This window comes from Tupaia chinensis, unplaced genomic scaffold (genome assembly GCF_000334495.1).
Source record: "Tupaia chinensis unplaced genomic scaffold, TupChi_1.0 Scaffold000354_1, whole genome shotgun sequence".
Taxonomy (NCBI): Eukaryota; Metazoa; Chordata; class Mammalia; order Scandentia; family Tupaiidae; genus Tupaia; species Tupaia belangeri.
In genome coordinates, this window is record NW_006159849.1 from 8,964,150 (window position 1) to 8,991,628 (window position 27,479).

At 41.0% G+C, this 27,479-nt stretch overlaps 1 protein-coding gene across 7 annotated transcripts in view; it reads right to left on the reverse strand.

Moving 5' to 3' along the window:
• TRPM3 (transient receptor potential cation channel subfamily M member 3) overlaps window positions 1-27,479 on the reverse strand; it is a 657,305-nt gene that overhangs the window by 228,191 nt on the left and 401,635 nt on the right. For all 7 annotated transcript variants that reach the window (XM_006152487.3, XM_014589340.2, XM_006152484.3 and 4 more), the window contains one exon: window positions 23,037-23,160. In XM_006152487.3, coding sequence (XP_006152549.1) covers window positions 23,037-23,160 — 124 coding nt within the window. The remainder of the gene's footprint in view (window positions 1-23,036; window positions 23,161-27,479) is intronic.

Below are 27,479 nucleotides of genomic sequence, written 5' to 3' on the forward strand. Positions count from 1 at the left end.
TTAGCAGTGTTGACTTGGGTATGCTTATAATCCAAAGCCTACTCTTTTTTAAAACTATGGCTAGACGTACTTGGGTGCAATTGGTACATCTCTTCCAGTTTGAAACTCAACCTAGTATTTTATGTTGGGTGTGGGGGGTAGTAATCTCAGTGTTTGAAATAATGAATGATCCAGCTTTAAAAATATGTTTATGTATAGTTTGAAAAAAAAAGAAATATTTTATAGCTAAATAAAAACTCTTAACTGTATAGATACATACAATGTGATTAAACTGTGTTTAAAATAAAAGAAAATTAACCTAAAGACTTATAGGGAAAATAAAAACCCAAGAAGGAAATTCAGCTAAAGTTATTAGTCCTCATGGGACTGTAGATGATATTTTTCTTCTTGATATCTTTTCTTTTATGTCTTGATAGTTCTTGAATTTTCTTTAATAAACATATTTTTAATCAGCATATATTACTTTCACAATGGAAAAAATGAACTGGATCAAAGCTATATGCAAGTTCAAGACAATTGTTCACTGAGAGATGTGAAATTAATTTGAGATATGAAAAGAAGCTCTTACTATGTAAATGAATCACTGAACGCAAGAAAGGCAGTGGGAAATGGAACCTAGAGATTGTCTTGATTGTGTTCCATCTGATCAGATCACTTTCTGGTGAGGTTTCTGGGCTGAGGAATTAAAAGTCTGTGCTCATTTTAGAAGAGAGACATAGAAAAACAAAAGCTTTATGCTCACATCTGGATTCGATCTTAAAATTTTTTTTGAGAGAGTTTTGCTATAGGGTGCATACACTTGCCAGAAGGACAAAGAGAGAGAGAAAGTGAGAAATCCCTCAACTACCCACCCACCACTAGCAGTGAAGGCCATGCTGCAATCTCTTCTCCTCCATTCTCTTGTCAGTATTTTGGGCACACATGCGCACGCGCCTGCATGAGTTTTAGATCACTGGGTCTGGGACTCAAATTGTGGTCAACTACATGAGAGTCCAGCAACATAACCCATTATGCCACCTGCTGTAATTTAAATTTTTATTTATCTCTTCCATGAGAGAGGGAAGGAGGAGGAAAGAGACAGAGAGACAGAGACAGTCACCTCCAATAGTGTCTTCATGCAGGGATTTTACTTCCAGCCTTGGCCAGCCCAGATCCTGCTTACATGATCGTGTACCTTGTATCTACCTGGTAAGTACAGGGAGACCTCAAAACATGAACCTGGGGGCCGGCAGATGGTGTGCCCAAAATACCTTGAGGAGACTGGAAGAGAAGGGTTAGCAGCATGGCCATACCCCCTGGGGGTGATTTCTTACTCTCTGTCTTTCTATCTCTCTCTGTCTCTCTGGTGAATGCATGCATCCTATAGCAATTGGTATTTTTTGGCACCAAAATAAATCCATTTCTTCATGACCTTTTCAAAGTCTCCTCATGTGTGGGTGCAGGTATGTGTGTATTGCCTAGACATGTAATATATACATACTTTTGGGAGAATTTTGCTATAGGGTGTGTGTGGTTGTCTGAGAGACAGAAGTGAGAAATCACCCCTTAGGGGGAAGGCCACACTGCAATCACTTCTCCTCCATTTTCCTCTTAGGATTTTGGGCATGCACACACATGTCCCTGGCATGAGTTTTAAGCCTCCTAGTCCAGGACTTGAACCAAGGTTGACAACATGGGAGTCCAGCACCTAAACCATTATGCCATCTGCTGGCCCTGGCTTACAATATTACTATGTAAGCCCTTTTGGTTCCTTACAGCCCCCTAGGTCAGAAGTATAGTTTGATGCCATTTCTCTTGGAAATAGAAAAGAATGAAGATAACTACTGACATCTGTATCTTTTAAAAAAATTGTTGTCAGCGCATAATCTGAAATCTACCCTCTTACCAGATCTTTAAGTGTACAACGCAACATTGTTAACTAGTGTTGTATAGCAGGTCTCTAGGACTCATTCCTCTTGCATAACTGAGACTTTTAAAGCTTTTGCCATGGGACTTGTACTCTCACTGGAGAGAAACAGAGAGAGTTGGTGAGAGGGAGAGTGAGACATTACCCCCACCCTTGGGGGGGAGTGACCATATTGCAATCCCTTCTCCTTCATTCTTCTCCTGGATTTTGGGCATGCATGTACATGTGCTTGGTGTTATTTTTCAAGTTGCTAGGTCTGGGACTCAAACCGTGGTTGATCATATGGAAGTCCAGCAAAGTAACCACTATGCCACCTGCTGATCCTCAAGATGGAAACTTTATGTCTATTGAAGATCAACTCCTCATTTCTCATTACCTGCAGCCCCTGACAACTACTGTTCTACTCTGCTTCTATGGGTTTGACAATTTTAGATTTCCAGAGTCTTGTGTCCTGCAGTATTGTAGAGGACATACAGTAAAGATTATGGTATATTTTCCTTAATTTTTGAAATTTAAAAAATGTTTGCTATAGGACACATGCATTCACTAGAGAGAGACAGAGAGAGACAGAGAGAGAGAGGGGAAGTGAGAAATCACTCCCCTTCCCCCCGGCCCCCAGAAGGGATGGTCATGTCACAATTCCTTCTCTTCTACTCTCTTCTTGGGATTTTGGGCATACACACACACACACACGTGTTTTTCAAGCCTCCCAGTCAGGGATTCAATCCATGCAGTTGACCATGTGGAATCCAGCACCGTAACTACTATACCACATGCTGCCCCCAGATTATGGTGAATTTTTTTTTATGAACAAGAGTTGTGAAATTTCTTCATCTCTGTTTTCCTCCAGCTTCTTCTACTTTTTACCACCTTTTCCAGTCTACGCCACCATCACATTCTACCTGGATTATTAGGCACATTCCTAAGTGATCTTCCACTTTCCATGATTGGTAGGTGCCAGAATGAGCCTTTGGAAAGCTAAGTTAAATCACATTACTACCCTGCTTACCACATGTAATGGCTTCCCACACCACTCACAAGGAAACCCGAAGGCTTTGCCATGCGTGCTGTGTTAGGCCTTGGACTCTGTCCCGTGGCTTCTTCAACCTCGCCCCGTCACTGTTTCCTTACTTATTTTCTCTGACTACAACAGCTTCTTGCCATATCTCAGACACTGATGACAGTTTTGCCTTAGGGCCTTTGCACCTACTCTTCTCTCTGGAATGTTCTGTCTCTAGATCTTTGCTTGGCAATTGGCTCCTTTACTTCACTAAGTTCTGATCTTACATATCATACTTGAGAAAATAATCTGCAGTTTTCCTTTTTTTATTTCTTCCATGGGCAAGAGTGACACACAGAGAGAGAGAGACAAAGCCGAGTGACAGAGAAACAACATTCTTAAGAGGGTTTGGATGCCACGATCCACCCCCAGCCTCAGCCAGTCCCAGATCATGGGCACGTACATGGCCAGTGTACTCAGGGTGGTCTTTGGGCATAAACTTGGAACGATCCCCCATGAGCAGCCTCACAGAGCATCATTCTTACCACCGTGCCATCTGGCCCCCAGTATCACCTTTTCATACAGTCACTACCATTTGGCACTGGTCTAGGTGCCAGAGGGACAGCAGTGAACAAAATGTCCTTCCCCTTAGGAGTTTACCCCAGCCAGTCCTACACCGTCTCATCTCATTGTTCTGTACCCAGTAATCCTGCTTTCATGTGTTTCATTGTACATGTCACTACCTGGTATTTTTCCATATATTTCTTTTCTTATTTCTCGACTATCTTTTCCCCACCAGAATATAGACTGAAGAAAGACCTGTAGTATTGTATTCCCCAGCCCCTAAAATAATGCCTGGCATGCAGCAGGCACTTCCTACATGTTTCTGTAAAGGTAGTTTGGTGCATGGAACACCATAGCAGGGGACAGGCAGACACCTTACCTTGCCATATGTGATTTAAAGGGGACCCTAAATGGAAAGTGAATGACCACTCTAAGCTGAAGCCTACACCATGGATGCCACAGACAACCCCTGAGTCCATCCTAGACTTCCGTTCAATGCTTTATAACGTGCTGTCACATGCAAAGTTTTGGGTTTTGAAGGAGGTGCGTTTCCTGCTTGGCTTTTTCTGCAGTGAGCATGGGTTGCCAATGCCCATGAGTATTTGTGTACGATATATGCTGTGGCTGACTTCTGCTCTGCTTCCCAGCCCTCCGTGTGCCTGTGCCCACAGGCAGCTGGGAGTTCATTGGCATGTTCTCAGGTGGCTGAAAAACCCTCCTCTCTGAGCCCGCCGCTTTTCTTGTCTAGGCTGACAAAGCTCCCAAATATTGCTAAGCTGGCAGAGTGACAAAATCAACCCACACAAGGAGATGAAACAGTTGCAGCAGGGACGGAGAGCTTCCGAGGACCAATGACAAAGGAAGACAAAGAGATGACAGCTCACGGGTGGCAGATGGTTGAGTTCTGGCTAGAAACTGGGTTGTCAAGAAACAGTTTGTCTTAGCCAGAGCCGGAGCACTGGCGTTTAAAGCTGAAGACGCGTTCCGACGATCTCGAGCTCGCTCTCTCAGGCGTGGGGTCCTTCCCTCTATCGCTCTGCCCTTATTATGTTTTGTCCATCATGGAGTTGGCGAGTTGGTCCAATTGAGCCCTGAGTTTTCTTGATGCAGGAGAGGGTTTCATCTGAACATGGTCTCAGCCTGGGGACCTCCGTGATGTTGCAGAGGCTGGGTACAGTGTGCCAGGCCTGCTGCAGGGAGGAGGTTTCCACGGGAGCCATGGAAAGGAAGTGCCATTCAAAATGCCTTTCTGACCTCACTGCTTCTAGAAAACAGTATCTCTGACAGGGCTTATTTCCCTGTGCTCTCTGCTAGTGAATATCCATATTATTTGCTATGTGAAATGTGAGTATGGGACAGAGAAGCGAACAAATCAAAGGAGAGGGAGAAATGAGAAACATCACGATTCAATTCTTCAGAAAGCTTATCCATTCTCCCTAATTCTCTCTTTTTCTCCCTTAGAGGATGACACAGAGTGAAAGGGTAAAAGCCTCAGAATTAGAAACATCTGTGCTCAGAGTCCAACTCTTTCAGTTATGGTGTGGCTTAGGCAAAAAATCTAATTTCTCAAATCTTAGTTTTTAATTTTAGAGATTAAACTGTAAAATAGGGAAGTAACTCCTGTTTGATAGGGTTGATAGGGTTGTTTAAATAAAATATGTGCAAAGTGCCTACCACAGGTGAATAAAACTGGGAACTGCTTTATACACGGTGTTCTGGGAAGGCTTCCTGGAGGAGGTGATGTTAAAGTTGAGAATGAACACTGAGGAGGAGCAAGCTGCATGAAGACCAAAGGGAAAGGGTTTCAAGTAGAAGGAAGGATGTTGTAATCCTTTGAGATCAAAGGAAAATTTGGTATGTTTGGATCCTTTTTTTTTTTTTTTTGAGAGATTTTCACTGTAGGGCGCGTGCGCTCGCCAGACAGACAGAGAGAGACATAGAGACAGAAAGCGAGAAATCACCCCCCAGGGGGGATGGTCACGCCGCAATCCCTTCTCCTCCATTCTCCTCTCGGGATCTTGGGCACGCATGCACACATGCCCGGCGTGAGATTTAAGCCACCGGGTCCGGGACGCAAACTGCGGTCGACTACGTGGGAGTCCAGCGACATAGCCATTACGCTAACTGCTGGTTCCCAAGATCCTGAAAGACCAGAGTGGCTGGGAAAGACACAGGTGAACATGTTGGCCATTATTCCTAGGGAACATCTCTCTTGAGAGTCTGCCGCAGGAGACCTCTACCGTGTAAGGAGCCATTTACCTTTAGTTACTACTAGGCTGCCCCTTGTGGTTTGGGAAACCAAACGATGTCATTCTGTCCTAGTGCAGTAGTTGGTCTGATCTGAAGCATGGACGTTTGGTTGTTTCTCAGTGTTGCTCTAGTGGCAGATGGTGGGGTATCATGAGAGCTCTGCTTCCCGTGAGAGCCCAGCCCAGCGTATCCCCCGGCTCTATAACAGAAGCAGCCTTCCACCCCTCTCCCAGTGCAGCCCATGACAGCACTCACACTCAAGTCTTTGTCTTTATGCTGCCCTCGCCAATATGATTCCTGTCCTTCCCTTGATCAGATAAAACCAACCCGGATTCCTTTGGCAGATGACAAACTGCCAAAAATTCAAGCTCCACTTCATGGCATTCAAGTCAGCTGGTCCCCACCTATGGGGCTGAGAGCTGGAATCCTTTCTCTCCCCTGGGTGGGGACCTGACTTTTCTCCCACTGGAACTAGGTTGTGAGAAGTCGCAAAGGACCTGTATTTCACTCAGGTCTGGAGAGTCTATGTTCTCTGCTCCTGGTTTCTCCTGCAAAACTAGGGCAGTAGTGTTGGGTGATACCAGCAACACTGGAGTGTAGACAGACGTCAGATAGTGCCCCTTCTTTGCCGAGGAATGGCTAGCAAATGATTTACCTTCTCCAAGCATTCTTACTGTGTATACAAATAGAAAAATTATTATCTATATCTTAATGTTATGGGGCAGATAAAACTATAAAAAGCAACCAGCAGGCAGGGTGGTATTAATTTTTCAGTTTTCCCCTTCTCCTCTTTCTACTTTCTTCTTTCTCTTCCCTTCAGTCTACAAGTCAGTGATTCTTCCTCCTCTTTTCTGCCTTGTATCATCCCATGGCTCATGTTCAGTGGGTGCAGAGAGTCCATGGTGTGGCAGTGAAATCCAAATGTTCTTTCACTTCTTATAAGTCATGGCCAAGTGATCGGAGGAGGAAGGGGCACAACATTGCAAATTCGGTTACTAGGAGCCAATTTTACTTAATTGTGCTCTCTCTGCTCTAGGTCCACCAGACTTGCTCTGGATATACAGTGACACCTCACCTGGTGGGATCCTTGTAAAAGGAAAGGTTTCATATTAGTAAACTTTTTTTTTTTTTTCCAGAAAAATTAAGCCTATCTCCTAGGGCAAATGACCTTATAAAGGTCAAAAGCATTGTAGAAAATAGAATGCATCAGTGGTAATGGTGGAAAAGCAAGAAGTCCCTTATAGCAGAAAGTCCCACCTGGGAGCTTTTAATAGTTTTCACACTCTGGCCACACCATAGACCAGTGATATCAGAATCTCAGAGTAGGATCCAAGGACCAGAATATTTATTTATTTATTTATTTATTTATTTATTGCTATAGGGTGCATATGCTCACCAAAGAGAGGATAGAGGAGAACGAGAGAGCTAGAGAGAGAGAAACCACCTCCTGGGGAGAAGGCCATGCCACAATTCTTCTCCTTCATTTTTCTCTTGGGATTTTGGGCAGACATGCATACAGGCCCTGCATGATTTTAAAGCTGCCAGGTCCAGGACTTGAACTGTGCAGTTGGCTGTGTGGGATACAGCCACCTTAACATCCACAATGACCCAACATCAGAAATTTTTAAAGCTTTTCAGATGATTCTAATGTGCAGCCAAGTTTGACAGCCACTGCTGCATGGTTTCTTTGTTTTCTGTTATTCATTTCTTTTATTTTCACAGTTAAAAAAATTAGACATTTGTAGGTTATAGTGCAATATTTCAATACATATATACATTGAATAATGATCAAATTAGAGTAATTAGTATATTTATCACCTCAATTATGGATTATTTCTTTGTGGTGAAAACACTCTATCCAAACTTCTGGATGTATCTGTCTGTTTGTTTGTTTACAAGCCAGAGGGCCTGTGCATTCACCAGAGAGAGGCAGAGGGACAGAGAAAGAGAAAGAGAAGGAGAAAGTACCCCCAGTGGGGCATGGCTCAGTCCCTTCCCCTCCATTTCCTCATACTGTTGGAATTTAGGTACATACGCACAGGGGGCTTTGCATTTTTCAAGCTCCCAGAGTGGGGGTTTGAACCACATAGTTAGTATAACTCCCTTAACCACTAAGCCATGGGGTCAGTCCTTGGATGTGTCTACATTTCTATGAAATAAGAAAAGGAGGTGGTCAGGCAGTGCTCCAGTGGTCATGCAATGCTCTGTGACGCTGGACTCACATGGGAAGGTTTGGGTCTGTGTCCTGAGGCCTCCACATACACGTTAGGCGTAAATGTGCATGCCGGTGACCCAGGCTGGCTGAATTTGGAGAGCACCATGAAGATTCCTGTTGGGGTTACCCTTCTTTTTTTGGCTCTCTTTCTGCCTCTCTCTCATGGAAGAAATAAAAATAAGATAAATAAAGTTGAAAAAAAAAAAAACCCACACACTTCACTAGGCTTCCACAAGCCAATGTCACAGCCAACAGGGATAACAGAGAAAGAAGTCAAAGTCAAAGGTGGGCCCATCATGGTGGAAGTGAACATGAGAGACCAGCTCCAGGCTAGGCACCAGCACTGGCCACAAGTGATAGTCATGTGACCTTGACAAACAATGGAACCGGGCAATACAATTAAAAAATAAAATGATACAAGGAGTGAAAGGCCAGAGAGAAGATAAGAACAAGGGAAACGGTATTTAATGCAAAAGAGGAGATTAGTGGTAAAACATTTAAACTCCCTTCAAGGGAGAAGATGGTTAAATAAACAAAACCAAAGATACTTAATAGTGAGCTAATAGTAGCAGGAATAGTCGTTAGACAGTGCGTGTTTGTCTTCCCCAGTTAGGATAATTTTCTTGGACTGAGGTTTGGGTTCGGGGAAGGCAGAAATAAACTGGGAGAATGATACATGGGGCAGCCTGCGATCAGCATCAGCCTAGTAGAATTTGATGAATGTATTCATTCACTAAAGAGAAAGCATAAATACTGATATGGAAGGAAGTGTGGATAAACGAGTTCAGATGATAAGGGGGTATTCTCTACATGTTGATTCACATGGCAGAGAAAGAAAATATCTGATTATTTCAGACATCTGGTTCACGACTCACCTATGCATATAAATGTGTCTCTAGCTTCTTCCTGCCTATTTTCCCCCTCAACCTTCCATTTCCTTAAAAGAGTGCTGGTCAAAAACACAATGAAACCAGCACGCTTGAACAAATTTTGGGGAATCAGAAGTGGAAGAAGCGAACACTCTAGGAAATATCTATCTATTTTGGAGCACTGATTTTCACACGTTAGTCCTGTGACCTCTAATCAAGTGAAAGTTACTAAGAAAAGTTAGCAAAATTACATGCATTTAAAACAGAAAGGATGATCAGAGACTTCTTTGTTCAGCAGCCATTGTTCTCCTTGCCATCATTCATCATCGCTCATCATTTCAGAATTTGGAAATGAGCATAAGAGTTGCATCAGAAGATGTCTAAGAAAACTCGATGATCTTTGAGACATCCTGGCCCCTTCCTAACCATTCTCACTTGTATTTTCCCTTTCACTTTGCCATACTACTTTGAATCCTACTAATAATTTCTTTGACTCAATATGTGTCCTTTGTTGAAAGTTCAAGTATCTTGCAGAGGTCAAAGAGCTATCATAAATGTGAACTCGATAGTACCCCTGGCCTCCAGATTACCAAGTGAGTTCTTTGTAGTGAGAAAATGAAACTGTAGGAGGTAGGAGATGGGGAAGTCCTGTTTGGATATCCAAAGGCAATGGAGTTTCCGTGGAGCAATGCTGCAGAGGAAGAAGCAGACACCACAAACTACCGATTAAAAACTTCGATCTAGGTTCATTCCTGTCTCAAGAAAGGGGGTAGAAATCTCTCTCTTCTTTTCTACTATGTGTTTTTTTGTAAAAGAGAGATTAATTAAAATCTTTTTTTTTTTTTTTTGGTGAGAGGTTTTCGCTATAGGGCGCGTGTGCTTGCCAGACAGACAGAGAGAGACAGAGAGACAGAAAGTGAGAAAGCACCCGCCAGGGGGGATGGCCATGCCACAATCCCTTCTCCTCCATTCTCCTCTTGGGATCTTGGGCATGCACGCACACGCGCCTGGCGTGAGTTTTAAGCCACCGGGTCCGAGATGCAAACTGCGGTCGACTACATGGGAGTCCAGTGACATAGCCATTACACTAACTACTGGCCCCATTAAGATCTTTTTTAAGTCAATAAAATGTGAAAAAAGAAATGGTAAGATCTGCACACATATTTCGAAAGCAGCAGTAAAATATTTGGTCAGGGAAAAGATGGACCGAAAGAGAGAAAGGAGTTGAGGCTAACTTCAAAGCCTTTGATCTGTACTGCATAGCAGGGTTGTCAAGGTTGAGCTAGAGATGTTTGTTACACATGAAACTGACTGAGATGTTAAAATAATGAATGTGGAGTCCAGGGAGCCACAAGCAACCAGAGAACTGTAGAATATGATAGATCTGTGAATTTTTGCTCTTCTTGAATTTTTACCAGTATTTCTGGGGCAAAAGTTATTTGATATCTTTATAAAGCTTACAAGTGGTTGAAATTATAACTGTAAACTTGAAAGGATACTATATTTGCAATAAACTATAATGACATTGTCAATTCAATCATAATTCAACTGTAACCTAATGTTTTGGTGCTCAGGAACTTCAAGAAAGAGAACATTTATTTGTTTGTTTATTGGTTCGTTTTTAATTGACATATATATATGTAAAATAAGATTTTTTTTTCTAGAGGACACATGCACTTGCAAAAAAGCAGAGAGACAGAAAGTGAGAAATCATCCTTTCCCCCCAACCCCAAGGAGGGATGGCCATGCCCTAATTCCTTCTCCTCCATTCTCCTCCTGGGATTCTGGGTATGCATGCACTTGCACCTGGGGTGAGTTTTAAGCCGCTAGGCCTGAGATTTTGAACCACGGTTGACTACCTGGGAGTCCAGCAATGTAACCATGACTCCATCTGCTGGTCCTCTACTATGTGTCTTATTCTTAGTCTCTTAATAGCAAATTCTGCTATATATTTACATTTCTTAATGGGAAAATGGATTCTGATTAGTTAATAGGTCCTTGGATCATAGCCCATTTATAAGCTGATGACTTCCTAAAATGTATGATTGACTAATTAGTATGCAAATGATTACCTCTACAGAAACTTAATGAGAAATGTGGAGGTTTGCACATTTAAAATTGCTCAGAAAATGTTAAATATTTATCCAGATGTGGCATGTCTGAGAATGATATGTTTAAGGCAACACTTTTGGTTTCTGTGCTTTCAGCTCAGTTGCATCATGGAGAGGTCCCGAATGCCGTGGTTCTTAACTTTCTGGGGAATCTGAGAACTCTATGCACTTCCTCCTGATATGCATATACACTCAAAATCCTGCATATATTTTCAGAGAGTTCACAGAACTCCCTAAACACTTTGAGTTGTGCATAGACTTTAGGATAAGAATGGTTGTTCTACTGATTTGAATAAAAGTACTGTCCTATGCATAAAAGAAAGATCCCTGTTTGGGAATAGACTGTGGGCTAGGGGTAGAAGATCCATCCTGGTGTTTGTAGGGCCTAGAACATATAATACCCAAAAGAGGATTCAAGCACTCATGTATTTCCCATATGATGCAAATAAAAATGCTGGAGAATCCTTGTTCTGCTACTTATGCCTGGGCAATTCATCATGGCTCTGTAGTGCAGTAAAGACCGAAGATAGTATATTCTGACAATATCCTTCCCTAATGGAGGATTTAGGGAACAGCTATTTCATATACATATTCATATGTATTCTTCCTATACATACGGGACAACTATGTAGAAAGGCATTATGGTAGACATTAGAAGGGGACACAAACGTGCATAAAGCCTAGACTTTTTGTGAAGGTGCATTTTGTCTTGCAACAGGCATAAACTTTGCATCCTAATAATACAGAGCTCCAGAAAGCACGTCCTGGAACTTATTCTGCTTCTTCTAAAGGACAAGGATAGTAGTACTGGTTAATTATGACTGGAAGAAGAGACTAAGTCTGTATCATCAGGTTAAGAAATACTAACTTAATTTCAGAGGTTTTGCGTTCCAACCTACATTCTTGTAATGTTGTCATCTATACACCAACACTATAACCAGACCTTTTTATTCAAATTGGTTCCCTTTAAAAATTTTTATGTATTTAGGCCTAATATCCATGATGCTTTATTCTATTATAATTATTTACTAACATATGCAAATGAAAACATAACTCTGAAAATAAAAAAAAGAATGAATTTATATTCCACTTAAAATGATCTCCTATGCAAACAGTGGTAGGAATTCATCATTGTGGGAAACAGTAGGAGCAATAGAGGCTTCCATAGGTGAAATATGATGTTAGAAGAGTTGGTCTTTTTTTTTTTTTTTAAGTTTTATTCTATTTTATTTTTTATTATTATTTTAATTTGACCAGAGAAAGTCAGAGACAGAGAGAGAGAGAGAACAGGAAAGTAAGTAAGCAAGCCACTGGGTCCAGGTTTTGAGCTTTCGTCAGCCATGTGGCAGTCCAGTGCCTTAACCAACATGCCACCTCTTTAAAAGGAGTTATTCAGTAGTCTCATGTCCATTTGAATGGAGAGACTGTTAGTTGTGAGATCAGCCAGAGAACGTAGTCTAGGTGGGTGTGGTGAGATCTTGGCCTAGGTAGGCAGAACAGAACGCGGCTGAGATGTACAGTCTCTGAATCACCCAGTCTTTAGGAAGACCTTAGATTTGGAACCCAAACCACTTGTCATGTAAATTACCAAGTAAGTCAGCTCTTAAAAGGAATAAAGCATTACAATATTAGGTTTATTTTCATTGTTTATATTATATCATATTATTTTATTTTTATCAATGAAAGAATTCTTATTGTTTTTCCACTGTCTTTCATCTGCCATTTTAAAAAAATAATTATTTTATTTAACTTTATTTATTTATTTATTTATTTTAATTTGACCAGAGAGAGACAGAGTGAAAGCGAGAGCGGAAGTGAGAAAGCAAGCCACCAGATCTGGGACTCGAACCATGGTCAGCCATGTGGGAGTCCAGCACCCTAGCCACCACACCACCTGCTGACCCCGACTTTTTTTTTTTAAATGACTATGACTGGAAAAGTCAGAGGCATTAAGATTCAACTGTATTTTCATTGGTTATGAGAAAAAATCTGAGGCCCAGATAATGGGGTTAAATATCAACTTTACATTCCCTATTCACTTGTAATCTGTTTCATTGTTCTGGTTAGCTGAAAAATAGACATAGTTCTTATAGCATTGGTATGCAGCTCGAATGACACAGGAATTCGACAATATGTTGTATAAGGCATCACTGTATATTTTATATCATAAGATGAAAGGGGCTATTATTGGCTGTCTGAGCAAGGAATTGTGTAAATGACATTGCTTTCAAATTTCATTTTTGTTTCAATGCATATTTTATGAGAAGAGTGATGTGGACACTGTGCTTACATTTTCCTTGAAGGGAGAGGACTGGCACATAGGAGCAGAGGGCATTCCAAAAATACCAACTGACAAAATAGTCTTGTTCTCTCCAGAAATCACCGCCTAATACAGATTTGTTCAGATTAGTCTAGGAAGGAGAAAGTAAACGGGCTCTTTTTTATTAGTTTTAATTTGGTCATACCTGATACCTACAATACAGAATCGTTAAAAAGGGACCAGAAAGTGCAGGAAGGGTTGCCACTAACTAAATAACCTAGGGCCTGTTCCTTACTGTCTTGGAGTTGTTCTTTCTGTAAAATGCAGGTACTAACACTGACCTCAGCCAGGTTGAGTTTGTTATGAATAATGTGGCATTATAAGACAATAAACAAGATAATGTGAGAATGATCTTTGTTAAACAGAAAGTGCTAAATATATGGCATCATCATCATCACTAAATAGAAATGTTCATTGCGTTCTTACTAGGTTCTCTATATTAACTCTTTTAATCTTTATAATTAATCCAATAATATGGATATTACTATTATGTCAATTTCTAGAAGAAAAAAGTAAGACATCTGGAGGTGATATCACCAATGTTCTATATTTAAATGGCAGACATGGGACTTGAAGATGACAAACTAACTCTAAAGTCTGCATCATTCTTATTTTTAGAACAGTTTATCACTCAAAATAGTTTCAGAACTTCTATAAATGTATCAGTAACCCACCGTGTTGAGAACTAATATAAAAATAATTTTTTAAAAGATATTTTTGCCTTAGGGCATGTGTGCTTGCCAGAAAGACAGAAAGACAGAGACAGTGAGAGAAAAAGTGAGAAATCACCCCCCAAGAAAGATGGCCACACCACAATCCCTTTTCTTCCATTCTCTTTCCAGGATTTTGGGCATGCATGCACATGAACCCTGTGTGATTTTTAAGCCACCAGGTCTGGGACTCCAACCATGGTCAGCCATGTGGGAGTCCAGTGATATAACCAGTATGCTATCTGCTGACCCCATGAAAGTTATTTTTAATTCAACAATGTTCCTTCTGTACCCTCTTTCCACTAAGGTATGTTATAAAGATAATATTCAAATGAAATTTAGGTACAATTCAGTACCCATCTCAGAGAGAAGTTGTATTTCTGTTTCTCCTCAAATATTGTTTTGGTGAGAACTGTTTTCTAAGTTGATATATGACTCAATGACTTTCAGTCATCTGCCCTAAAATGAGCCTTCTCAGCTGTAAACGGCTTCTTTCCCTCATGACCAAGAGGCCTTTTGTATGGTCATTGGTGTTGAACTGGAAACACAGGGGTTTGCTCCTTTCTCATCACCTGGGAGGTTACCTACGTTTCCTCTTGACTGTACTCTCTATTCATTAAAATGCAGAAAGAGGGAAGATAGGAAGGTAAGATGAAGTGACAGGTCACTGACATCACAGCACACCTCACTGACAGTTTTAACTAGGACTGCGGAATACCCAAGGGAATGAAGAGCCATCTGTGCTTATGCTCTAATTAGTCTCTGTAGTTACTAGCAGAGTAACTGTAATGATGGCTAACAATTACCTAGCGTTTGCTGGGAGTCAGGCACGGTGTCCACATTCTTTACACATGTTGGAACATTAACTCTCCCCACAGTCCAGACTGGTGGGTATCAGCAATCTTCAGGTTTATCTCTAATGTGAGCCGAGACTTCAATCCGCCAAGCAGCACTAACCACCCCCACTTGTGATATTGAGTCTGACACACCTCTATTTTTCCAAGTAAGAAACAGCTTGAATTTTGTGGTCTTTCCTAGATATAGAATGCCCGTCTACAAAAAGAAATGGAAGTTGTTCATTTGGAACTCATGCTTGCTTGGTTTTTCTGACTGTATGAAACACTAGGTAGAGAGTCAGCTCTCAGTTTCCTAAATGTGGTAAGAGAGTCATGACTGGATGTTCATATAAGCATCAAATGTATCCTCATAAAAATAATAAATCTCCTTGCATTGGAAGGTTGTGGAGCTGCACCTCTTGAGACTCATCTGAGAGGCAGACAACATTCCTTGGCTGTCTTTTTCAGTATCTAAGGGACATTCCTCAGCTCTGAGACCTGAGACCATCAAGTGGGAAATGGTAAACCACATAACGTCTACGTACTTTTTGCCTTGCAGTGGGTACAGGACACAGAGCCTGTGAAATTTTCAGACCAGTCTTAGTTTTTGGTATCTTGGTATTTGTTTTATTCAGGTTAAAAAAAAGAACAACTGTCTGGACCATAAAGGAGGAAGTTCCAAATATGGCAGATCTTAAAACACTTAGATATTATTATAACTCCGTTATAAAGCTGAGGATCCCAGGGCTCAATGCAGGTCAAGCCACTAGAGTGATGGAGCTATTGGGTTTGTCTGCTTCTTGAACTTGCTCCTCATAATCACCATATTAGGTAGCCTCCCCTGGGTCTAGCAACTTAAGCAGATGGGCCTGAATCAAATCTAAGTCCATAAACCAAACCTACCACTCCCTGAGGAAATCTGCCACTATGTTAGTAGAACTTTTAACAAAATTTATGGATACTGAATATGTATTAACTCTATTAATGTATATTCATCTCCATTCATTCAGTCTGTTAAACAAAGATTTACTGGGTGCCTGCTATGTGTATGCTGTGGTACTAAGCACAATTAGGTGTGAGAGAATGCACAGCAACAAATAATGAATCAGACACAGGTTCTGCTAGTAAGAGTTTACATGGGAAGTTAGAGGTGTACATAAATAACTTGAGGTATAAATGACAAACACCAAAAGAGAGCTACAAATAGAGGAGTCTAGTGTATTCTGGGTGTGCGTGTATGCGTGTGTGTATGCATGTGTGCACTTACGTACCCGAAGCAGTTCAATATTGCTAAAGACAATGCTTCTAAGCTTATGAAATGCAGAGAAGTAGGAAACAGGGGGAAAAAAGACTGAAGGGGATCAGTTGGTTAGCCTGAGAGTTCACATAGAAGGGATGGGGTTTAAGGCTGGCACTAGGGTAAAACTTACTTCACAAAGGAGTGATGTGATCCACTTGGTGCTTCAGTAAGAAGCATGTGGCACTTCTGTAGCAAGGGCCTGGCAAACCACATTCTGTGGATCGTATTGAACTTATAGCCTGCTTTTCTATTCTCTTTTTCTGTTTTCTCAGTGAACTGAGGGTGGTTTTTATATTTTTAAAGGATCGTTTAAAAACAAGCAGACAAAAGTATGTGCCAGTGACTGCACATGGCACTCAAAACCCTTAGATATTTACTATTTGCCCCTTTATAGAAGAGTTTGCCAGTCCCTGCACTGTATAGGATGGACTGTTGGGGGGATATTGGCTTAGGGGAGACCAATTACATAGTGAATAACAATTATCTAAGCAAGGAAGAATGAGGGTATAAACAAGAGTGTCAAAAATGCAGGAGCTTGCAGGAAGGAGAGTTGAAATAGTTCTAATAGTTGAAAGTTATTAGAATTAAAATGGTAACAGAAGTCATGATAGTGAATGAAAGAAAGAGGAGACAAAAATTGAGCTTTTAAAAAATTTGTTTATGGGGATCAGCAGGTGGTGTGGTGGTTAAGGCATTGGACCACTCCCATATGGCCAGCCATGGTTTGAGTCCTGGACCTGGTGACTCGCTTTCTCATTTTCTCTCTCTGTCTCTGTCTCTGTGTCTCTCTCTAGTCAAATTAAAATAAATGAATGAATAAATAAAATTAAATAAATAATTCTTAAAACAATTTGTTTATGAAGCAGGGAAGAAGAGGAATTAACAATGGAAAAATAAAGTGAATTATAAAAGAAGTAGCAAGGGGGACCGGCAAATGGTGTAACAGTTACGTCACTAGACTCCCAGGTAGTCGACAACACATTGAATCCTGGACCCTGAGGCTCAAAATCCATGCCGGGCATGTGTGCATACATGCCCTAGATCCCGAGAGGAGAACGGTGGAGACAGGATTTGGTGTGACCATTCCCCGCAGGGGGATGATTTCTCACTTTTCGTCTCTCTATAAAAAGAAGTAGCAAGGAAACAGAAAATTGAGAAGATCTAACATGGAATGTTCAATAATTTAAGGAAGAGGTTGATAGCATCAAATCCAACAGAGAAGTTACTACAAATGACCCCAAAGTGATGACCTAATATCTTTGCTTTCATTTATTCTGTTAGCACATTTTGTATGTCCTTGACTTTTCTTTGTCTTAAGATGCACTGGGACCAGCAGTTAGCATAATGGTTATGTCGCTGGACTTCCATGTAGTCAACCGCAGTTTGTGTCCCAGACCTGGTGGCTTAAAACTCACACCAGGAGCATGTGCATGCATGCCCAAGAAGATCTCGAGAGGAGAATGGAGGAGAAGGGATTGTGGCGTGGTCATCCTCCCTGGAGGGTGATTTCTCGCTTTCTGTCTTTCTGTCTCTGTCTGGCGAGTGCATGCACCCTATAGCAAAACCTCTCAAAAAAAAAAAAAAGATGCCCTGTCCAAGAGAAGATTTAATAATAATGAGGTGGTATAGTTTCAGCTGCTAGGGTACAATAGTGACCTAGCTCTTAATTTTAGCTTCTTTAAGTCATGTGTCCATTATGTTCTAAATAAACATAGATACCAAGTCTCCTCTAACTCCTTCCAAACTACCTCCTCTCTATGTTCATTGGTTTCTATGGTCTGGATATTTTTGTTCCCCAAATAGTCATATGTTCAATCTTAAAGACTAAGGTGATAGTATTAGGAAGTCCAGCCTTTGAGAGATAATTAGGTCATGAGGGTTGTACCCTTATAAATGGGATTAGTGCCCTGGCAAAAAAAGCCCGAGAGATTTTGCTTTCTCCCTCCACCAAGTGAAGCCACAGCAAGAAGTTAGGATCTATGAAAAAGCACATCCTCAGCAGATACCAAATCAGCCAGCATCTTGATCTTGACATCCTGACTCCAGAACTGAGTAAAATAATTTCTGTTATTTATAAACCACCCAATTATGGTATTTTGTTATAGCATCTCAAACAGACTAAGATAATGATCTTTAGAAGCTTCTTTTTTTTTTGAGAGGTTTTTGCAATAGGGCGCTAACCAGAAAGACAGAGAGAGAGAGATAGAAAGCGAAAAATCGCCTCCCAGGGGGGATGACCACACCCCAATCCCTTCTCCTTTATCCTCCTCTCGGGATCTTGGGCTCACACGCATAAGCACCTGGCATGAGTTTAAGCCACTGGGTCCAGGACTTGAACCGCGATTGTCTACATGGGAATTCAGCGACATAGCCCTTACACCAACTCCTGGTCCCTAGAAGGTTTTTTTTTTTTTTTTTTTTTAAATTTGCTATAGGGCATGTGACCTTGCCAGAGAGACTAACAGAAGGCAAGAAATCGCCCTGCAGGTGGGATAGCCATGCTGCAAACCCCTTCTCTTCTATTCTCCTCTCAGGATTTTGGTCACACACGCACATGTGCCTGGTATGAATTTCAAGCCACTAGGTCTGGGACTTGAACCAGGGTTGATCATGTAGGAGTCTAGCTCCCTAACTACCATATTATCTACTGGCCTTCCCAGAAGCTTCTTGATTGATTAGGTTTAGGGGAAAAACCAGTTTCTTTTCACTCCTGTGCATCTAAATTGATGGATTGGAAAACCATATTTAGTACTCTAGTTAGAATGTATGCTTCTTGATTTTTGGAATCATTGTTGTAAATGAGAACCAGCTAAAAATAGGGAAATAAGCAGAAAGCCCATATTATTACTGTAAAGTCTGTGAAGTACATTACACGAGCCCTCAAGAAGTCAGAAAATTTTGAGATGTTAAATCAACATAAATAGATATATATTCTTGTTCTTTTCACATTCAAGTCATAAGCGCTCTGCTATTAGCACATGGCCAATACACATCATAAGACAAACCATTGGATAACTAACCTCATTTTAAAAACTACAGGAAGGTTTAAAAAATAGTAAATAACCACTTAGTTATTAAGATTCTTAAAGAACTTACCAAAAATCATATAGAAATACAGGAAAACTCCAAAGTATTCTAAGTTTTGAGGTAAGAAGTATAAAATTCAGATTATTTCCTGTATTTTATCATCAATTGTACTAACTGAAGTCCTCTTGGAGAAGGCAACAATTTAGTACAAAATTGTTGGCATGTAATTGAATTTTTATTCTTCCAACGTGGGTAAGTACAGCTCACATTTCACCTTTATGGGAAAATAAATCTGGTATTTAAATATTTGATTTGTGTAACAGAAGCATAATGAATAAATCCATTTGACCCAGATATAGATACAATGGCTGATTATTGAAACTTCATTCTCTTTTTTTCCAGATACTGTCAGGTGTCTCATTTAAAAACCTATGATTTCATCTAGGTTACCGTAACTACTAATCCCAGCAGAGGTTGCATATATAGTCAAAGAGATCCTATGTGAGCCACGATGCACAGCAGCTTCCACATACGAGCAGGTTAGGTGTGGGCTACCAGGCAACTGTATGATTATACCATGTGCTTTTTTCTAGAAAATCACAATAAAACATTTTGGATTATAGCTGGATGCTTGCAGTGGCATATGATTTAAGCAAATGGATACAGCAGCAGGAGAGAATGCTTATCCAGATGTAGAGAATTCAGGGTATTTGGAAAGCCTTAATTATTTGTCTGGGGAACAGGGTGGTGAAGAAAAGTAAAGGAGAGTATGGGGATAAAATTTCAATCCATATTGAGATTTTGAAGGCCCTTAGAGTTGACATTAAACAGTTTGGATTAGTCAATAGCAAAGGGAAGGCTTTGAAGTTATCTGAGCAATGGAGTAACAACAAAGTCTCTCAAGATGATCAAGCCTGGAGCGCTATGTAGAATAAGTTGGAGGAGGGAGAAAAAGACTTCCTTCCTGAGGCCATATAGTTTATTTAAAGTTTATTTATTTCGTGACTAAGAGAGACAGAGCTAGCACCCCTAACAGGGTCTTACTGCCAGGACCCACCACCAGCTTCAGCCAGCCCTGGATCATGGGCACATGTGTGCTTGGCATACTCAGAGAAGTCTCTGGATGTGAATCCCAAACATTCCCAGGTTGGTCAGCCTCTCACATGTTGCATTTTACCACTACGCTGCCATCTGGCCCTCTTTTATGGATGCTTTTTATCTCTAATTTTTGATTTTTTTCTTATGCAAAACCACTGATATAACTTAGCTCATGGTTTGGTTTTTATGAAGCTATATGTCAGAAGATAGCAGGTTTTGAGTAAACAAGAGATGTATGGGAGTTTCTTAAACAACTATATGAAACGAGGAGAAAGGACAGTAGTATCTGTGGGATGATGTCATGAGAGGCAGTCCTGCCTACCAGGAAACCACAGGGGCCCAGCGAGGTACATGTTCCATGAGGTCACACCACCCCAATGCTTGAGTTTCACAAACAAATGCCGCATCCACAGTACAGGTTTTTATTCCATAGGTTAATAGGATCCTAGGATATAACATCAGAGGAGCTTTAGAACCAGTCTCTTAGCTTACATTGGCAGTGATTAGATTGGCCTCAGAATATTACGTCTTACTTAGTTTGTAAAGGGGATCGAAAGAAAGCTGAAGGATAGAAAAGAGGAACTCTACTATGCAGTGCTCTCTGTGGGATGCTATGAAGCCGGAAGAGTGGAAAATACTCAGGCTCTGCAGTCCTGTCTCAGCTCTTTTCAGCTGTGTGTGCATCTCTTCACCTCTCCTAGCTTCAGTTCCCTCTCCTGCCCCTGCAAAGGAGAGACATGATGTCCACCTGTGCCCACCTCATTTGTAAATCATCCAGCACTCTCTGTGCATGTAAATAGTTCTTTGAAGATGAAAATTACTCTAATTGTAATTATTACTTAAGTAATATCTAACTTTTTTTGCCCAGATGTGGAGATAAGCTTATTTATTACTTAAGAGCACACTTTCTTCCTTAGCCTGAAGCTAGAATTCTCTCTCTCTTTCTCTCTCTCTCTTTTTATAATAAATAACTTGCCAAAGGTGCAGTTGACCTTTCAGCAGGGACCATGATTGAGTGTCATTAAGAATTGCCAGGCAGAATCAGTCCCATGAAATGCCCTGAGAACTTTATCCAGCCTTATTTGGTTTTATGACTTTCTAACTGGCTCCTGGAATTTTCATCTGAACTGCCTTCCTAGGAAATCTGCAGGACTGCTGAAATGTGCAGTTCTGGTAAGTTTTCACAGTCAGCACCAGCCTCAGCATTGGCAAGTTGTCAGTGCTCAGAAGAAAATCCCTCCCTTGCCATGTGGGAGCCCAGGGTTTCAGGTGCCTCCTTGGGAGAGGAAGCGTGGCTCCTGACACACCGTGAGTTAACCACATCCAATGGGAAGATACCATCTGGTGGCACTTTCAGGGTTGGGAGAGACTCTCTTGAGCTGATGTGGTCATAGCTGGAGCCCCATCTGCTCTCTGGCTTCTCTCTATGGTACAGCCAGACTTGGTACCTGGGTCTAAGGCTACTGGAGGACTAGAGGTTGCTGTGCTTTGTGTCCCCCCAAATCCATGTGTGGAGATTTGGCTGGGAAGGTACTGAGAGGAAGTTTAATACCTTCATGGTGTCAAAAGCTAAGCGAGGCCTTTGGGAGTAAGTGATTAGAGTAGGGACCCCATGGTTGATTCTTGGTGGGTTTGTAAGGAGATGAGTGAGACCAAGAGAAAGATTGAGGGACACAGAGACCTGAACTCCGGTTCTCTCATGTAACATCCTCCCTGCATGGCCTCAAGACCCCACCAACAGGGGAATGCTTACCAGGCATGGCCCTGGATCTTGGACCTGAATAAGCCTCTATTCTCTTAAGTTACTCAGACTCAAGTATTCTATTATCAGCAAATAGAATGAACAGAGGCATTGTCCCATTCTCCTCCTCCACATGCCTCTATCCTGCACCTCAGGAAGGCTGTGTAGATTCTTTCTAGAGGTGGATCTTGACCACTCTAGTCAGTTCTTTTCCCTAGATGTTTTATCATCTTTGTCACAACTGACCTTTAAAAACAGCCTCTATTTGCTGAGAATCTACCCAGAGTGAGTGATTCACTCCATTGGCAGCAATGAGACAATTCCTGAATAAGAATCTTTCCCACTGAGGTTAAATATCACTGGCTTTGAGTCCTGATTCCTTTTTTATTAAAAAAATGAGTCTTGGTTTCCCCTTCTGGAAGGTGAGGGTAATAACTGTACTTCTCTCCTTAGGACAATTGCAAAGAGTGTACAGGTTAACACTTGTAAAGATCGAGCTGCCTGGCATACAGCAAGTGCTTATTAAATGTCAATTCGCATTATTGCCTAACAGAAATGTGATTAAACCACATTTGTAAGACACATTGCTATGATATATGATGTGTTTCAGTAGTTACTAGAGGGCATTTCAGAAATGACAGACATCCCCAACATTCTTTGGGTATGTTTCTCCCTTTCCCACCTGCACAGACTAACGTATTAACTTGGGCTCCGTTCCACTAAAGACATTTGACACAAAGCACACCAGTGATTCTCTACTTACAAGCAAAATAAAATCGCAGGCCTAAGGGAGGATCAACGGAAGCATTTTCCAGTAGGAAACCTATTTTGTTTCCTCAACTCATTTGGTTGAGGCAATCAGAAGCATTTGGATAAGTTCCCAAAGAAAATGATACTAAAGCCCTTCTGCATACACTGCACTGACTCCAAGGCAGAGACAGCAGGGTCTTAGCTTAGGGGATGAAACTACTTGGATCATCAGAGCCTGAAGAGGGCTAGCACCTCAGCCAGAAAGAGAATATAGTGCCAGATTCAAGAAAATAGTTGGGAATGTGGGGAGAGCCCTGCCAGCCATGGGAAATTACATACCAGTTCTTTCTTCTTCATGCACTCCATGAGGATGATGAAGAGGTGCTGAGCTTGGGTTCGAGTGTATGTGAAAGTCTTCTGTATAGTCACCAACAGCTGGTCCCTCAAAGATTCATTTATAAGCCTGCAATGAAAAGCAATGTCATGAAAAGGTCCACCCAGCTCCTATTCAGTATATATTTCTGAGAAATATTGTAAAACATAAGAAACATCATGAGATTTTAAATAGGAATTGCTTCTTCCTGTGTTTTTCTCCTAATAGTCATGTTGACTGTAATAATTTAAAAAAGAAAGGTGTTTAAAAAATTTTAATCATTATTAAAATTATTTTAATGTCTCAGAACTTGACAGAGTGAAGTAGAAGGGTTGACTCAGTTCTTTTGCCCTACTTTTCTATTTTTTTTTTAAATAAAGCTTTTTTCTTTTTTCTTTTTTTGGAGAGGTTTTTGCTATACGGCGCGTGCACTTACCAGAAAGACAGAAAGAGACAGAGAGACAGAAAGCAAGAAATCATCCCCCAGGGGGGATGGCCACGCCGCAATCCCTTCTCCTCCATTCTCTTCTCAGGATCCTGGGCATGCACGCACACGTGCCCGGCATGAGTTTAAGCCTCTGGGTCCAGAACTCGAACCATGGACGACTATGTGTGAGTCCAGCAACATAGCCATTATGCTAACTTCTGGTCCCCTTTTCTATTTTTCATAGAGTGTGAGTCTAATATCCTTTTCTTCAAGTTTTACTATCTAAAATTTCTTCAATTAATGACCCACATCTTGGTAAAATTTTACTGTATATACTACTCCAAAAGCGATTTAAATTGTAACACCATCTCTAATTGTTAAAAGGAAGGCTATATCTCATTAATGAATTTTCAAGCATCAACTAGCAGAAACAAGAGTTATGTTTTCTCTAAAATCATCCCCTATAAGTCTGATTAAAGTAATCATTAGTTGATTTTTCTTTCTTTAGACAACAGTCTTGCCTTCCTAGTCCTTCTGCGTCAGCCTCCCACCTGGGACTATGTGCACATCCCACTGTGCCCATACATAAATATATATATATATATTTTTTTTTTTTTTGAGAGAGGTTTTTGCTATAGGGTGCGTGAGCTTGCCAGACAGAGAGAGACAGAGAGACAGAAAGTGAGAAATCACCCCCCCAGGGGGGATGGCCACGCTGCAATTCCTTCTCCTCCATTCTCCTCTTGGGATCTTGGGCATGCACACACACGTGCCCGGTGTGTTTTAAGCCACTGGGTCCAGGACTCGAACTGTAGTCAACTACATGGGAGTCCAGAGATATAGCCATTATGCTAACTGCTGGTTCCCTGATATCTTTTTGAATACAGGGTCTTGACATGTTGTCCAGGCCAGCCTCAAGCTTATAGTCCTCTTACCTCAGCCTCCCCAGTCTAGGATTACAGGTGCATGCTACTTGGGCCTCCCACGGCAGTATGCACCACCATGGCTTAGTCTGAGTCATTTTTATTTACATCAAGCATTTGCTCTGTTACAGCCAACAGGTGTTTATTTCATAAAGAGGTATTACATTGGCTACACTGTTTAAAAATATTTTTATACTATAGAAGAATGAGAGAAAGCAGGGGAGATGCTTCAAATTCAATCATGTGGTTATCTCTTGAATGTGGCTCTATCAAAACTAATTTTAAAATCCTCTCTCATTAACCTGTTCAGAACAGGGCTTTCTCTACCAGTCATCAAATGGCAAGGAATAAAATCTCACTTTATTAGGAAAAGATGCTGTTGAAATCAGAAAGATAAAACTGCTCTCTAGGATAAGTGGCAAAATTACCACCATTTGGCTGGTATTTGACAAATTGCTGTCATAATTGAAGTATCAGAAACTCCTACAGAAATAGTAGAATATCTCATTTGGTGCTTACAGGAGCTCTGTAGGCAATAAATGTGTCCGATTTTACAGGTGGGACATTTCACTGTTTTAAGCCACCAGGTCTGGGACGTGAACCACAGTCGACTACATGGGAGTCCAGCAACATAGCCATTACTCTAACTACTGGTCCCCATTACTCTGACTTCTTGAAGAGGAAGTTGTGCAATTTCCTTCAGTGTGAAAGCAAACCAAGTTGTATAGCCTAAAAGGTGGAAGACTTTACAATGTCTTCATATCAGGGTTGTGTGAGCTCCACCTGAACCCACTAGGTTGGATATTACTGTGTGACCCTATTTTCAGAAGGGTGTCACTCTCTATGATAGAACTGTAGCCAGCATCCTGGAAAGTCACTCTGCTAGATAGAGAATTGGGTTTTACTCATTCATTGTACCCTCCTTTCCACTGCTTAAAAAGATCTGTACTAAGACTAGCAGGTGGTGTAGTGGTTAAGGCACTGGACTGTCACATGGCCAACTGCTGTTTTAGTCCTGGACCTTGTGTCTTGAAGCTCATGCTGGATGTACGTGCATGCATGTCCAATATCCCCACAGGAGAATGGAGAAGGGATGAGGACATTGCCATCTCTCTGGGGGTGATTTCTCACTCTCTCTCTCTCTCTGTGTGTCTCCAGCAAGCACATGTGCCCTATAGCAAAAACCTCTCCAAAGAAAAAGAATATGCCCATTTAGTAAAAGAGGATATTCAAATTAAAGTTGAAAAGAAGTTGGTACCAGATCCTCTGTCAAGATTAGGTTATTTGGAATGACTAAGTGGTCTTAACTGGAGATTAGCCTGAAGCCATTCATTCATTCATTTGTTCATCATTCAACAAATGCATAGTCAGTCTTCTTAGTATTAGAAACTACAGTATGTGTCAGGAATACAAAGATGACATATATGCTGGAGGGCTCTCAAAAGTTCATGGAAAATGGAAAACACTACGAAAAACTATGCATGGATTTCATTTTTTTGGGCACCAGAATAAACTCATAATTTAATTCCATTTTTCTAGACATTTTTTGAGGTACCCTCACATACACTCCCAGCCTTCACACCAGCAGAGTAGAAAAAAAGAACCCGTGATTCAACTATGATTGTCAGCGAAAACAAACAAACAAACAAACAAAAAAACCAGACTTGTTACAGATGAACATGATCTAATTTAGGAAGCTCAGGGAAGGCTCCTCTGAGGAAATGCCGTTTATCTGAGCCTTGAATGAGTATTAGCAGAGTCAGGGATGGTGAATATGAGTAAGAGCTTCTCAGCAGACAAATGGCAAGAACAGGTCTGGAATGGAGAAAACGAAAGATGGTTGGTAGGGCTGGAGGAGAGACAGCAAATTGAAGAGTAGAACAAGATGGGGTGCCGAGGATGTGAACAGGGACAAGACCACAGGGAACTTTGAAGATTCTATTAGAGACGTTGGGTTTTGTCCCCTAGGCAATGTGCCATAGAAGGATTTAAGCAGGAGAGTGACAGGATCACATTTGTGTTGCCAATTAATTTTCTTGAAGAGTCAAGACTTGTATCTACTTGACAGGTGGCCCAAGTGAATGGGTCTAGAGAGTTCTGCAATATCAAGTGGACATAAATGTTGTACCCGATTAACAACAGAAGGGATTCTTCCGATTAGCCACTTGATAGATTCAATAATTTGCCTGCAGGTGTTTAATTTTGATAACAACTGAAAATTTGTTTTCCCTTGCCAACCATCTGTAATGAAATCCCAGTTCCCTGAGGTCATTAACTGTTTGAGGGATGTGTCTGCCACTTGTATCCAGTCTGTCACTTTGTGAAACTTGGGGAATAATGAGTGTAGGTGATCATAGATTTCAGGGGTGAGGAGAGCTGAAAGAACGAAGAATCCTACACCTTTGAGCGCAGTTTCACAACTGACTGAAGTTGTGACTTTGGATAAATTATTTAGCAACAAGAATCAGAATGCTATAAGTAAAAAAAAAAAAAAAAAATCTTTGGGTTGCCCGTCACTGATAAACAGAAATGATTTTAGGAGGAACATCTATGTTTCAACCCATCCAAAGTATTAAGTTATACTCATGAAACATTAAATAACTTCTATTCCTGGTTTAGTTCTTCCCCTCTCCCATCTTCTGATCACATCAAGAGAAAAATCTCATTTTTGGTGCTTTTTTGCCTTTAACCGATCTCAAACATTTGCAGATTTCTCCTTTTAACAAAGAAACAACAAGTATTAGTCTTCATACCTTTGGCAAAAGGAGTTTATTAACACCATTTTAAATAAGAGCTCACATAATAGTTGATGTGCTCATAGCTGGTCCTGGCTTCCTACACACAGGCTATGGTGATCATCTTGTAACAATCTGTGAGGCCAGCAGGTATTAAATCCATTTTGCAGAAGAGGAAACTGTAGCCTAAGGAGGTTAAATGGTTTGCTGATCTTGGTGTTTGATTGGAGCCCTATTAACTTTACCCTTTCCTGTTTGTATTCTGTCTTGGAGTTTCCCAGTCATCTGCATTGGAGTTAAACATTTAAGCCCTTTGGTGTAGGG